At 27.5% G+C, this 14,747-nt stretch overlaps 1 protein-coding gene across 7 annotated transcripts in view; it reads left to right on the forward strand.

Moving 5' to 3' along the window:
- LOC111641354 (protein AF-10-like) overlaps positions 1 to 14,747 on the forward strand; it is a 91,138-nt gene that overhangs the window by 9,200 nt on the left and 67,191 nt on the right. For 3 of the 7 annotated variants that reach the window (XM_023387489.1, XM_023387490.1, XM_023387495.1), the window contains exon 2: positions 9,068 to 9,147. The exons of 1 other annotated variant lie outside the window; for it this stretch is intronic. In XM_023387489.1, coding sequence (XP_023243257.1) covers positions 9,068 to 9,147 — 80 coding nt within the window. Of the gene's footprint in view, positions 1 to 2,314; positions 2,340 to 5,471; positions 5,670 to 5,979; positions 6,568 to 9,067; positions 9,148 to 14,747 lie in introns of those variants that run through there. 3 more of the 7 variants (XM_023387493.1, XM_023387492.1, XM_023387491.1) reach the window with 3 other exon arrangements.

Here is a 14,747-nt window from a genome sequence, read left to right on the forward strand (position 1 = left end):
GAGTCGATATTAAAATTTGGAAAAGGGGGGATACCTAGATCGGTAAAATATGCAAATTTCTTCCTACAACTTCGGTTGTTGTTCGGGGTACAGTTAAGGTTTTAACGAAGTTTGAGCGAATACATAATTAGCAAAAAAAAGTTGAAATAAAGTGATTAAACAAAAATTATTACAAATATCGTAAATAACAAATGCATATATAGAGATATTTTTTGAAAGGGGGAAATGGTCTTCACAATTTGAAATGGATCGAACGCTAGTGTAAACGCGCGGCATCTATCGTAGGATAAATGTACTTCGCGGGAGGGTATTAAAAAACTTTCCAAAGTTTTATGGCAATCGTACTATGCCACAAACCTTTGCTGGAGTATATTAAACAACTTCCCAAAGTTTTACGGCAATCGGATAAACGATGTGGTAATGCATGAAGGGGACACACACACACACACACATTCATTTTTATATATATAGATAAAATCACAGAAGTCATTTCATTACATGCATAAATTACATTTCCTAAAAATAAATAGTAATAATTAACAATAAAAAAAAATTTAAATTATTCTACAATAATTTCTAACAAAATTTAATGAGATATTTGTTGTGATAAATCTTCAGCAATTTTTTTCAAAATTTGTTTCCCACTTTGTTAAATAAAGATTATAATTGTGTACTGACCTTGAAAGTAATGGCTGTGAATTTATAACGTGCAGAACAATACATGAATCTTTCAATTTTTGTAACAAACGTAATGTATAAATTTGCTAAATATCGAGTAATGCGCGCATGCAGTGACATGCATTGCATGGTGGTGATATGATCCAGGCCTCATTATTTCTAATACCAGTAGTCCAGTAAAAACATGAAAAGCCACAATCTTATCGAGCAATAATTATAGAATAGAAGAAAAATTTTTTTTATATTCTAAAATTAATACTCGGTTAAACTGTAATTTTACTAGACTACAGGTTCACTCAGCACTAACGGCACAAATAGACAGGCAAATCAAGTGGATAAACAAGTTGTTTAGACTGTTAAAAGGGAAATCGGTGTTCACACTGGTATATTTTAAAGCAAGTTTTTGTTGTTTCTTGTTTTTTGTGTTAATAATTTACAGCAAATTGATTAACATATGCCATTATATTAATGAAAGTTAGATGTACCCCTTTGATTTATGCTTGTACCCCTAGGGGTACATGTACCCCCAGTTGAGAACCACTGCTCTATCGTATGCTATTTTTTCCAATTTGATTTTCTATCAAGTCTAGGTATTATTCAACACCTAGACTTGACAGTTTTTATCAAGAGTCTTGATAATGATTCTTTATCTTGCTCTGTCTATCCATAGTTGACAACTTCATTTTTTTTTATATCCTGTTATTATTATTCTTTTTTTAAATCAAATTAACTTTGTTTCCTGTAAACTAAGTAGGAAAGATTTGATAAAATTTTTTTCTCTACTTTGACAGAATGGAATGGTATTCTTTATAAGAATGAAACAACTTTTATCTATCTTTGTATGGAAAAAATATTGACAAGAATATTGCTCAATATCTGATTTGAAGAGAGCTAGGATTGTTTCTTGAATGATCCAAGCTTCCTTCAAAGTCAAGTGATAGGATAAATTGGCATCCTGTGTTTGCAGGATTTTTTTTCTCTCTCCCTTCATCTGGTTCTGAATCCATTTATCCCCTTTCAAATGAATATGAAAAGGTAAGCTTAACATAATCCTTGATTGCTTTTACAACTACTGATCTTGCCAAAGTTTACTTATTATTGGGTTACTGACCCATAGCTTCCTAGATTCTAGTCTGATGTTAAATTATTTTGTTATATGAATTTTGACTTTGGGAATTTTCTCACAATCAACCATCAACATTTAAAAATTATTTACATCTTTCAAATGATAAATATGTTGTAATAATAGTATATAACAACAAAACCCACATTCAGAAAAAAGTAATAATTACAAAAATCATCACTAAACACTTTTGGCTGCTGAGAATGGCCTATTCATTAGGTGTCTCAGCAGCCAAAGGTGTTTAGTGATGACTTTAGTAATAACAATATATATTGCTGGTATTAAAATGAGTATAGATTTGTTTATTTTTAATTCTTTTCATCCTCTAGGCACTAAAAGAGCATTTCTGTACCTATTGCGGGTTTGGCTAGACCCACATTGGGGATGGCTGAATGGTGAGGAATGGAACCTGTCATAACTGAAACTGACTATTCATGAAAGATTTCTCATGGACTTGCTGGCCTGGATTCAATCCCAGGTCCTAAGTGATAGGCCAATGTCTTAGCCACTTTGGTCATTTGACTGTCAATGATTATAGGTTTGGATTATGATATACATAAAAATTGTAAATAAAAGAAAGAATAACAATTATATTATTAAATTTAACACCAAAACATAAGTCTTAACCAGCAGAAATTTTTTATTTTCTAACATTTTCAGCTGTTTGTGTAGCCATCATCAGGATAAAACAGAATAGAAATTGAATACCCAACATAAAATTTAAATTAAATGTAGAGAATATTAACAAATTCATCAAGTTTTAATGGGATACACAAATATAATAATAATAAAAAATGACAAAAACTACAAATATTTGAAGTTGAAGCTCAATTTAAATTAATTGGGGTATAACTCAATAATTTAGTAATTATCTTTTATTCCAATACTTTTTTTTTTTCTTTTAGCTAAAATTTTTACATATGTTTATAACCCTTCTTCAAGTTTTCAAAATCAAATATACAAAGTTGATGGAAACATTCTAATTATTCAAAACCATTTTCAGATGACATGTTTATTCATTTGAAGATGATAAATGAAATTATCACCATCAGGTAAAACATGAAACAGAATACTTAAAAATTTTTATTTGTTCTATTATTTGATAATATAATATTGATAGGGTTTTTTAAAATTCTAACTTATTCATTCTTCTTATCATAATACATAGAAAAAAATTAGAAAACAGCTAATAAAAGTTAGTAAAGTGTGAATTTTATAAATAGTTACTTTCTATACCTAATCAAGATTTTTTATTTATCTTGGATAATCTAGTATAGTATTTTTCATTTGTGTTCAATAAAAATCTCAGAAAATACAGCTTAATATGTGTATTACCCAATTTCGCTGCCTGTAACCGGTGTTCTTCTTCTCCAATTCAGAGGAATTTGCAAACATTTTCGAACCTAATATGGTTCTTCTTCAGGCGCTATGGAATTCCCTATATGAATTTGAATTTTCAGTCTAGAATTAACCTTTGAAGAAGAACCACATTAGATTCAAAAATGTTTGCAAAGTCCTCTGAATTGGAGAAGAAGAATACCGGTTACAGGCAGTGAAGTTGGGTAATTTATCTACTCCGGTGTTAAAATTTCTTTATAGTTTATATGTATTTTTTCAATAGTATTGAAATTTTGATAGTTAAACAATTCAAGCTATAAAAACTATAATAAAGTGTATTATAAAAATAAATAATCTTAAATTAGTTTTAGAACATTACCATTGAAACTATTAAATTAAACTGTTTAAATGTTAAAGATGCCAAAAATTTTTTAATGAACTAAATTATTTGAATATAAGTAAAAAAATACTAAAAAAATAAAGTTCATTGAAAACACAATAAATGTTTTTGAAATGAAATTGATTTTTGGATCATTTGCAAAAATGAAGCAGATTTTAAAAATTGAATTGATCTTTTTTAAAAAAGTATTTTTGACTTAAAATTTTTTATAAGAATTACATGAGGATGTCTTGGTTTCTGAAATGTCTAATTATTAAAATTACCAAGAAATGACATTTTTCCCTCAATAACAAATCACTTCTATTATAAACAAATTGATTAATCTGAATTACTTCTAAATTTACTTAAAAATGAACTTAAATTATCTGGCAAAAATTGATTTATATTTGATTAAAACCAAAATTTTATTGCTGCTAATGTTTTATTATGTGTAATGAGTAATTTTCAACTTGAATGAAAGCAGTTTGATTGGGAATATTTAACAGTTGAAAATCGTAACAGTATAACCATTATGTTTAATTTTATCTGTAATTTTTTTAACTATTATTTATCAATTTGCATAGATAAAAAATTTTAATGTTTGCATCAGCCATATTTGCTCTGGAAGTAATGTGTTAGATTCTTTTTATCTCTGTCCTTACTCTTTTACATTTTTATGTATATATTGTCCACTTGGACTATGTTTATTATTAATAGGATTTATTATACTGGTGAAGTTTCTGATTAGCAAAGAGAGAAGATCTTAGTCAAAAATCAAAACAAAATATCTTTATTTTCATCTGCTTATTGAAGTAGGTATTTCTATATCTGTTGCATTTACTCTCAACTTCTTCCTCCATTCTTCTTTTTCTACTATAGTAGAATATCTACTTTTTAAACTAATTTTCGATATTTATCTTTAAAAAACTTACAAAAAAAATGAAAATGTACTTCAATAAGCAGGTGAAAATAAAGATATTTTGTTTTGACTTTTGACTAAGATCTTCTCTCTTTGCTAATCAGAAACTTCACCAGCATAATAAGTCCTAATAATAAACAAAGATCAAATAGACAATGTAATGAGTTAGACTTTAACGGTGAGTTTAATTAAAATCAAAATTATTGCTTAATGTCATTTAAAAATAGCAATTTATCAACTTTATTTTACAATCATTAATTTGCAAAGTTAAAAGGGAAATCGGTGTTCACACTGGTATATTTTAAAGCAAGTTTTTGTTGTTTCTTGTTTTTTGTGTTAATANCCAAAATTTCTTTCAAACATACACAAAATTTCCCCAAAAATTATTGCACACACAATAAAACCACAAGTTTTGAACCAATTAATAATTCAAATTACATATTTTGAAAAATTTGAATTAAATTATTTTGTATCTATGATATTTATTTCTGTTAGTTTTATTTTTGTTTCAATTTAAAAAAATGTTTGTCTTGTTAAAAATTTGTTCCATTTCTTTGTGTTCTAAATCATTCAGTTCAAAATGTGAAAGTTTGTAAATCTGAGGATAGTTATTAAATATGACCAAAAATATTATTTTTTAAAAGTATTTGCTCCTCTGAAATGTTAAGTACTCAGTACTTTATTTTAGATATTATTTTTTATTTTAATCAAAGCTCATGATAATTATGCACCTGTCAATGAATCATTCTGTTCAGTTTCTTTAATTAGCAGTCTGCTTGCATCTTTACATCATGATGCCAAGATTTGTTTATTTTGAAGTATATGCAATGAATTTTCATATTGAAATAATTATTTTAGTTTTTTGTTGATGTGAAAAATTTATAATTAATTAATTTTAGTTTTATTTGAAAAATATTGTTACAAAATAAAAATAATTAAAATGCCTTCAAGCTAAAGCTTTTCATTAGGAACTGAAAAGATGTTTGAAACAAACGTTAGTCATTACTTTGGGAAACATAGTTACTATTCAGCTTAGAAACTCAAGAAGAATAGTTTTTGACTTAACCAAAATTTAGTGTGTTAATAAAATAGTATTAACTCACTAGTCATCACATATTGAACTGAGAAAGCTCAAGTCCAGCGAACCATAATGTACTGTTAGCAACAGTATAGTTCCTAGGATCTCCCAGTCTAAGGAGAGAAATGAAGTCAAAAAATGACTAATTGGCAAGGTTAGGATGTTAAAATGTCTTGAAATTGTATTTTTTCAGAAATCTGATGCTAAAACATTTTGATTTTGATTTGATCAAGGAAACTTTTAAGAAATATAGTAATGATTTATCTTTGTACAAGTTGATATGTTGGAGGGAAATGAAAAGATCAGAATGCATAGATTGGTTTTGGATAATATCAACAATTTTTATAACTTAATATGAGAATTTTTCAATTAGTTTTCCTTAGTAAGAAAGCATTTATTTAGAAATATACTATAAACTTTCAAATAAAACAATTATACTTCTTTTATTATATGAAATAATTGGAATAAATACACTGCTGAACAGAAAAAGTGAATGTTTCATTTTCTTTCCAGCAGTATATATTTTATAGCTTTGTATTATTAAATTTAATAAGTGATAAAGTAGTTTTTTAAAAGTTTTTAGGATTCAGAATAGAAAGGTTGTGGTCGAAGTTTTCATCTCTAAAATGTGAACATCAAAATGTCGAGCACTGCCATCTTGTAAGCCTAGAAGTTTGACAATGATGCTTGGAACGTCAAGCATGATTCCAATGACGTTCCAAATGCCATTGTCAAATTTCTAGGCTTACAAGATGGTGGTGCTCAACATTTGACATTCACATTTTTAGAGATGAAAACTTCGGATGCAACCTCTCTAATGTTACAAATTGTTTCTTGGATGTATCTTGGATGGGTGATTCATACCATTCAGTTGGGATACCAGAAATTTTAAAAAGTTCAAGAACTCTTTTTGTTAACACACAAAGCTTCAATTTCGTGATCTTGTCAAAGATTTGTCAGCAATCCATTTTCTTCACTAAGTAAATAGATTGGTCCTACTATTGTGCATTTACACTCTGGCCAAGTTTATGAAATGAGCTATAATTTATTCTGTAAATAATAATCATTTAATTTGACTTTTGATTTCTTTTTAGTTAATAGTTAATTTCTTCCTTCATCCTGCATTAATATACAGTACATTATTTTAATTTTCCAGATATAATTCGATATATTTATTTGGGAGAGCCAATAGTTATGAGTTGGTGTTGGGAAGTCAAATCATTGTGCACAAATTTTAGTAACCTGTGATTGAGACAGACCATTTGTATAATTTAGATTTTTGAACATTGTGTTAGTCTGGCACATTGATTTGCAGTGTGCCAGAAAGGAAGTGATGGCTATTATGATACTGAATCTGTCTAAATCTGATCAAATTGTGATATAGTTTCTTGTTGCAGAGTAGCTAAAACATTCATAGATGATATTAGCAGTGTATGGCAGTCTCTGCTTGTCATTTCAAAGTGTCAAAAGATGTGTTTGGCACTCAGGAAATGTTTCACCACTGATCAAGCATGTTCAGGCCATCTGAGTACAGTGCTAATGGCTAATGTGCCAAAGAAAATGGATGACATCGTTCAAGAAAACTGACGTGGAAGCATCTGGTGAAGCATTCAAAACTCATTTATAAGAAGTGCTCACAATTGGTCCTGTACAAACTGATGAAAGGATAGAACAGAAGATGAAATGGAAGGGTGCTTCACTGATGTAATTGTTGAGCTTCTCTGAGAGAGGGAATGACATTTTGCAGAGAATAGTAACTTGAGATGAGTCCTGGTGTTTTCATTATAATCCAGAAGACAGGCAATAATCAATGGAGTGGAGATATACCTGTTCTCCTCCATCCAAGAAGATCAAGGTCAACAGGCCACAAGAAATATGGTGTCCTGATTTTTTGACAATGTTGTCTCACTACTCATTGACTTCTTGGAAGCAAACACCTCCACTAATACAAACTGTAATTGCCTAGTCATTGATTGCCTTGAACAGCCCTAAAGTCCAAACAACCAGGGTAACTCAGCACAGACATTGGTCTTTTGCATGACAATACATGTCTTCACATTTACATATCATCAAAGACAAACTGCAGAAGTTTGGCTGGGAGACACTGGAGAATCCACATTATTCTCCAATATGTGCAAAGACATGGTAGTCACATGGTAACTACCATGTCTTTGAACTTCTGGAGAAGGCATTTCATGTCAGTGATGATTTGCTGTGTGTTGTTGAGAAATGGTTTTGAGAGTGATCAGACTTTCTTCCACAATGGTATCCATAAATATGAAGATACTAAACACACTTTGCACACTTTTTCAGCAACTAAATTTAATTAAAACAAATGTTTTTAGTCTGATTGATAAGCCTTCATCAGGTTACAGAATGAAATTTAAATAGAGATACCATTTTTTCTATTATTCAAAAAATACAAAGTTGGTAATTTTGATTATACTGTAATTAAAATGCAATAGGTATTCTATTAAATGTGTGTTTATATGCTACAGAATAATTATCAAATTGACTGAATATGTTTCATTCATTAAAATTTTTGGCTTTCCAAACTAAGTAGTTATTTTGTGTATAGTAAAACTTTTTTATGTAAATAGATTGAGTTGTATTGAAGGAATAGCCACACACCACAAGTCTTCTGGGAGGACTTTCTATGGAAGTGTGTCCTTATTTAGGGGTTACACATGTAAAGAAAACTCAGAAAGCTCCATACAGCCAGCCTGTTTTGTTGGTGAAATGCAAACCTGCAACCAACTACCAGTGTTCATTGGTGTCATTCTAGTTAGCAATTGGCAGGTGTTATATAAATGAGTTAACTGCTTATGAAGCTAGAAACTTTAAGGAATGAAAAACATTTTTGGTCAATTTTATAACCATCTTCAGCATTCTATTCCATTCAAACAATGTTTGAATGGAATAGAATGATGTATAGTATCTGTTGCATCTTAATTATCTTTTACGTCATTAGTTTGTATGCTGAAGATTGTCATTTAATTGATCAAAAATATTCTATTCGTTAAAGTTTCTAGTTCCCAGACTAATACTTTCTCATTTATTTATTATTAAAAATTCATAAATATCAACATTTGTACTTATGCTGACTTTCATATTTGCAATATTTCTTTTAGCAATATATTGACTTTTATGAATATATAAAATTACAAATTAAAATTTATAAAGTATAACTTTAAAAATGATTTTAAATTAATTTTTAAAAAATTTTGTGTTATATGTTATGTTAACAGTTGTTTCTATATAAATACTATCTGGCAATATGAATCAGTAGTTAAAAAAGAATTCAAGGTGAATCTCATAAAAAAAGATAGTTAAAAAATAGTACAAACCAGCAGTACATTATGTAGATATTTTAAGATCAAACCTTTTTTTTATCATCCTAGTTGTAAGATTTGTAAGCAGAAGCAGTAGCTTTACAATAGTTTATCCAGTTAACCAAATACCATTTATGAAATTTTAATATACATATATGAAAATGTAGATAAAAATTTCATAATATTAATGGGTATGAATATCTATATGATCAATTTACAGCTTGTTATGGAATTGTACAAGTTCCAACTGGTCCCTGGTTCTGCAGAAAATGCGAATCGCAAGAACGTGCTGCGAGAGTGGTAAGTAGATAATATATATCTTCCAATAATTTTTTAATTAAAAAATAACAGCCAAATGTAGGAATTTAATTAAATTATGCATATTTTTAATTATAAAATAATTTAGTTTTTAATTATTAAAATTTATTTTGAAAATTGAAAAGTTGAAGGATTTTATAGATAGACCATTTAATTTAAGTGACTTGAAACACTTCTTTTAGTATTTATATGCTAAATATAGAAATGTGTGTGTATATATATAAATTATTGATTATTTGAATAATTTGGAATTTAGATCTGCTTTAGATAGATAGTTTGTTAGAAAACAAAAGAAAGAAAAAAAATATAGTAATTTATAGTTAAAAGATATATACATCTAGTAAAATTGCAGCTGTTTAATCTAAAAAAAGCTTAAAAAGTAGACAATTAACTGATTTAATGTATACAGAGATATGGTAGTCTTTATATAGTTTAATTAGTATCTGTTGGTGAAGCTAAGGTATTTAAACGTATGAGAATTATATGGTACTTATTATGATAACATTTCTTTTAATACTGTAATGTTAGTGTTTGTTAGCAAAGATCAATATAGTAAATCTTCCATCAGTATGGAGCATTGTTGTATTCACACTATGTATAGTTAAACATGTATTATATGCCTGTTTTTTCCCACTGTTAAATTAGAAAAGCATCTATAAAACAAGCATGAATTTAAAGAGTTTTATTGGTTCTAATGCCAATGTCTTCAGAAATACAATTTGTTAAAGAGCGACAAAAGACAAATAAAAAAGACAAAATCCTTAGTTTTAGGGTAGGGGTGATTTTTTTAAAATTGTAAATCCCAATAATTAGTAAAATTTTTACTGTTTGATCCAATTCAAAATATGACCCATGATCCCATGTATATTCTAACTCCCTTGACCTTTAAAATTTTACAGATTGCCATACTTTCCTAGTTGTTGTAGAATATTACAAAGGTGAAGTAAAAAATTCAAACTATATGAAAGATATGTTTATCTTTGCACATGCTTTGGTTTTATAGTACATGATTTAATATTTACATATGTGTAAACACTTGTCTTTGTATCTATCATAAATAATATATAAAATATATTGTGAAGAGAAATGACTAATGAATGGTTAATTTTAAGCACCTCATACTGTACTCTTTCTTACTCATATCAATACATTTTAACCTCTACTTTAAACTGGATATGTGTAAATGATAATTACACACCTTTAAAAACCTTAAATACCAGTAAATAACCTTAATAGACAAACGTTTTCAATCTATTACTAAAATCACCTTCAGGTCTCTTTAACATTCCAGTTTTGGAATGTAATAAAGAAAAATGATGTATTACAAAAACGAGAGCAAGAATTCAAAATTTAAATATATATATATAATTGTTGTGAATCAAAAAATTTATGCATTTAATGTACATTCTAAAATTGGAATGTTAAAGAGACCTGAAGATAATCTTAGTAATAGATCAAAAATGTGTGTGTTTTTAACATTAATTACTGGGATTTAAGGTTTTTAAATGTGTAGTTATTGCTTACTCATATTTTTGTCTTATTAATACAATGTGAAATATCAACATTGAACTACAGAATGTGACTAGGAACATTTATATTTGATAATACTTATTAGCTTACAGGCTGTAAAATCTACAGGCTGTTTCATATAAAATCTGCTCCACTTGCTGGAAATGATAAAATGAATTTAGGCAAAGGACACTTATTAGAAACTTTATTTTAACATTATTTAAATGTATTGAAACTTAAGATGCTGAAGGTGGTGTCCTTGTGCATCTATTCATTTTCATGTTTACATAATTCAGACCAACCTTTCATAAAGTATTGATATTGATAGCTTTAATGCTTCTGAAAATGCTTTTCTTCAGTTTTCATATTGTTCTGGGATTGATCTTGAACATTTCTTTTTTAAATATTCTATATAAAAACATTATTAATGTTTCATTATCTCAATTGAACCAATTTTAAGTGGAATACCCTGTATATTATAAAGCTATGTTGACCTCACTGACTGACTGACATAAAATATTTGAATAGCAGCAGACTTCCCATGGAAAAATAAAATGGTGTATTCAAAAGGGGATGTTGATTATGTTACTAGAAAATTTTGCAGTTTCAAAAAAGTCAAATATTTTACAATACAAAGTGCCAAAGTTCATTTCTCAGTATATAAGCAGTCAATTAGTACATGTTATCTGCCTATTTTTGATGTTTATTAATTTACTCCACATTATTTTAAATAACTACACTTTCTTTTGTCTTACAGTCAAGTATTTCTGATCAGATTTTTATTATTTATAATTATTTTAATTAATATATTTAAAAAAATAATAATGTTTAAGAATTAAAGAATAGATTATTATATAAATGACAACACAGAGAAGAATGTTATGATGTCAAATACCAGAATTTTATGTAAATACTAGGAGCAGAACACTTAATATTTACATGAAATATTATTGTCATCTGATTTTTTTAGATTATTTAAAATATGATAAATAGCTAAATTTTTAATTTTGAAAATATTACTAGAAGATAAATATTTTCATTGGTTAACTTTTAAAATTTTTATATATTTTTTTCTTAGTATAATTTATGAATTTCATATAATCTTTCTGCAAATCCACCATCAGTATTGCCAGATTTTTCAAGTTGTTGTAATGATTTGTAGGATTATAATTTCAAAAAAATCTATGTTTAGACATTTCAGAATGAATTAACTTGGATTTTTTTTTTTTTTTTTTTTTTTGTACAGTTTGCAACTTTTAAAGAAAGTTGCATTTAGAATAAAGAATAATTTTTTGGCCATCAATTAATGACAATTTTTGGCACATATATTGGCTGTATACAGTTTTGAAATATGGGGAGAAAAACGAATAGTTACAAAATAGAACATCTACATGTGTAAATTTGATTGAATATGTATGTATATATTTGAATTAAAAATTTATACATGTCATATATTCTACTTTGTATATATATATATTTTAAAATTAATTGATTTATTTAAAATTATTATATTTAACAGGAGATGGTGACCTGGCAGTCTGCCTACTGCAAAATTGCTTAGTAATTATTTAGCTTGATAGCCCAACAAATAAATCTGTTTGTTTGTTAGATATTTAAAGTAATTCTTAGTTGATTGTATTTATTATATACCATGTAAATATTCCTTTTATATTTGTTCTAAATTTCAAACCTGAATGAATGCTGTTGGTACACAATAAAAATGTTTGCTGATTAATTATAATTAATTGCTAGACAAAAGGTTGTTATTTATTCTATCTAGTCATCTAGTTTTATCTTCTATAATCCTCAGGAAGCACTTTTTTTTATTAGCTGTTGAATATAAATAGCTTGTGCAAAGATGAATGTAAACTGTCTCAAAAGCAAGTGAAATCTCAAACTTAAATGGGACAGGTCTTATATCTAATTCAGCTTCTTTATGGATGATGTGATAATGTTGATTTTTTTTAGGAGTTAGTTGTTTGCTTTTGTGACATGATGAAAATTGATTGACATTTATTTTTCAGGAAGTTGGTTGTTAGTGAAATTCAAAAAAAAAAAAAAATACTCTGTCACTGGCTAACATGGAATTTGGAAATATACATTTGCATCATAGCAATGTTTTGCTTACTTGCAATTTATTTCTTACTATTGAAAAATTTCTTGCAAATTATTCTTTTTAAAATTTTAGAATCAGTATCAAGAAAGCCATGTTTAGAGATATTCATTTGAATAAGCATTACACTTCTTGATCACATAACACATTTTTTAAATTTATTTATTAATAGAAGTTTAACTGTTTTAATATTTTCTTTTGGTATTATCTTGTTACTAATATTTTACTATTACAAATTGTCGTGTTCAAAGCAAACTTCTATAATATTTTATGTTCAAATAAGTTTACTTATAAGAATTCTAAAATAAATTTAATTACTTTCTGGTTCAAAAAGTACTATATAAAAATTGACTCCCATTTCTTGGATCAACATCCAAGAATCCAGTGGCATGATGTTAAATATACACACCAGTACATTGACATATTAACTATATGCATTGAGGCATTTACTGTAGGAAAAGGATGTCTTATGCACAAAGAACTTTGGGTCTTGTTCCCATAACTTGAGTCATATTGACTGCTTTTTCATTTGATGAAAATCTCTACTCCAGAGATGTGTTTCTTTAAAGGTTCATACATATTATAGTTGTTAGATGCAAGATTTAAGATGCATGTTAGTTAGTCCAGAATCTCCTAGCAGTGCCACATAAACTATTCAATGATGGCACCCAGCCAGTTTAGACCTACAAAGAAGCATGTTTTTGGGAAGAAGTTTTCATCAGACGACAACATGAACAGGAGTTGTGAACAAGGAATATGTCTCCATCTGAAGTATTGTGACAGATGCATGTGATGAATATATAGAAGTATATTATAAAGTGTGTGTATAATACAATACTAACACAAATGATGGGAGAAACAGTTTTGATATAGTCTTTAACTTAACTTCTGAATGTCTCTAAATAATTGTTAAGGGGTTATAACATTATGAATAACATTATGAAACTCTTAAAGTAATAAATATTAAAATTATGTACAATAAAAAGTTAAAATTAGTACATTTTTCAATAAAATATTAATAAAAAGTTAAATCAGGAACAAAGTTCTTCCAGTTTGTTTGTCAAATGAAATCAAGAATGTAATTTTATAGTTCAAAAGTTCTACATGTATACCTAGATTCAAAACTTTTGTACTTTCTGTAATTTCTGATGATATGTACCTTAAAAAAATATATATATTGAATTATATTAAGAAAACTTTAGAGGAGAATGATAGATAAAGAACCAGAGCAGAATGACATATTTTGAAAGAGAACAATAGTTCTAATAGAGTTAAGTATGTCAGTCAGCTTTAGAAAAGTTGGACAATAAAATTTATAATCTTACAACTAAAATATCTTTGTATTTTATTTTGTTCAAAATTTCTCAATGATTTCTTTGAGCCTTTGTATATTTCAGGGGTGGCTAAACCTTGTCACAGTAGGAGCAATATATGCATTATCAGAAATACATGAGAGTTGCATCCTGTATTGCAACAGTATTTTATAATAACCCATTAAAACCAAATGAAATGCAAAATTATTGGGCTATTATATGGCTTAGTTAATGATTAGAAACTAATTAATTTGTCTAGAGTTAGGCCACAGTTTAGCCACCATGGGTATAATTCAAATATTAGAATAAATATGTAGGATTAATATTGAAAATTGGATCTGTTTAATTTTAGATTTTTGTGGTTCTAACATAAATTACTTGAAGAAACCATAGGAAAGTAAAAGTACTTATTTTATTTCTACATTGTGTTTTTGTCCAGTTTTAAAAATCAATCCTATTTATTTTTATCAAAATACTAGCTTACCCGTCGCGCATTGCTGCGATCTCAGAAGAAAGGAAATTCAAGTAAACTCGTTATGATAAAATTAAATTTACATTTCATCATTTTTATTGAAACTTATTATTATTCATTTTCATCGGGAAAACATTTCAAAGTGTCGTTTCAATTCTATTTATTTATTGGAGTG

This window comes from Centruroides sculpturatus, unplaced genomic scaffold (genome assembly GCF_000671375.1).
Source record: "Centruroides sculpturatus isolate CEXI.00-Female unplaced genomic scaffold, Cexi_2.0 scaffold1419, whole genome shotgun sequence".
Taxonomy (NCBI): domain Eukaryota; kingdom Metazoa; phylum Arthropoda; class Arachnida; order Scorpiones; family Buthidae; genus Centruroides; species Centruroides sculpturatus.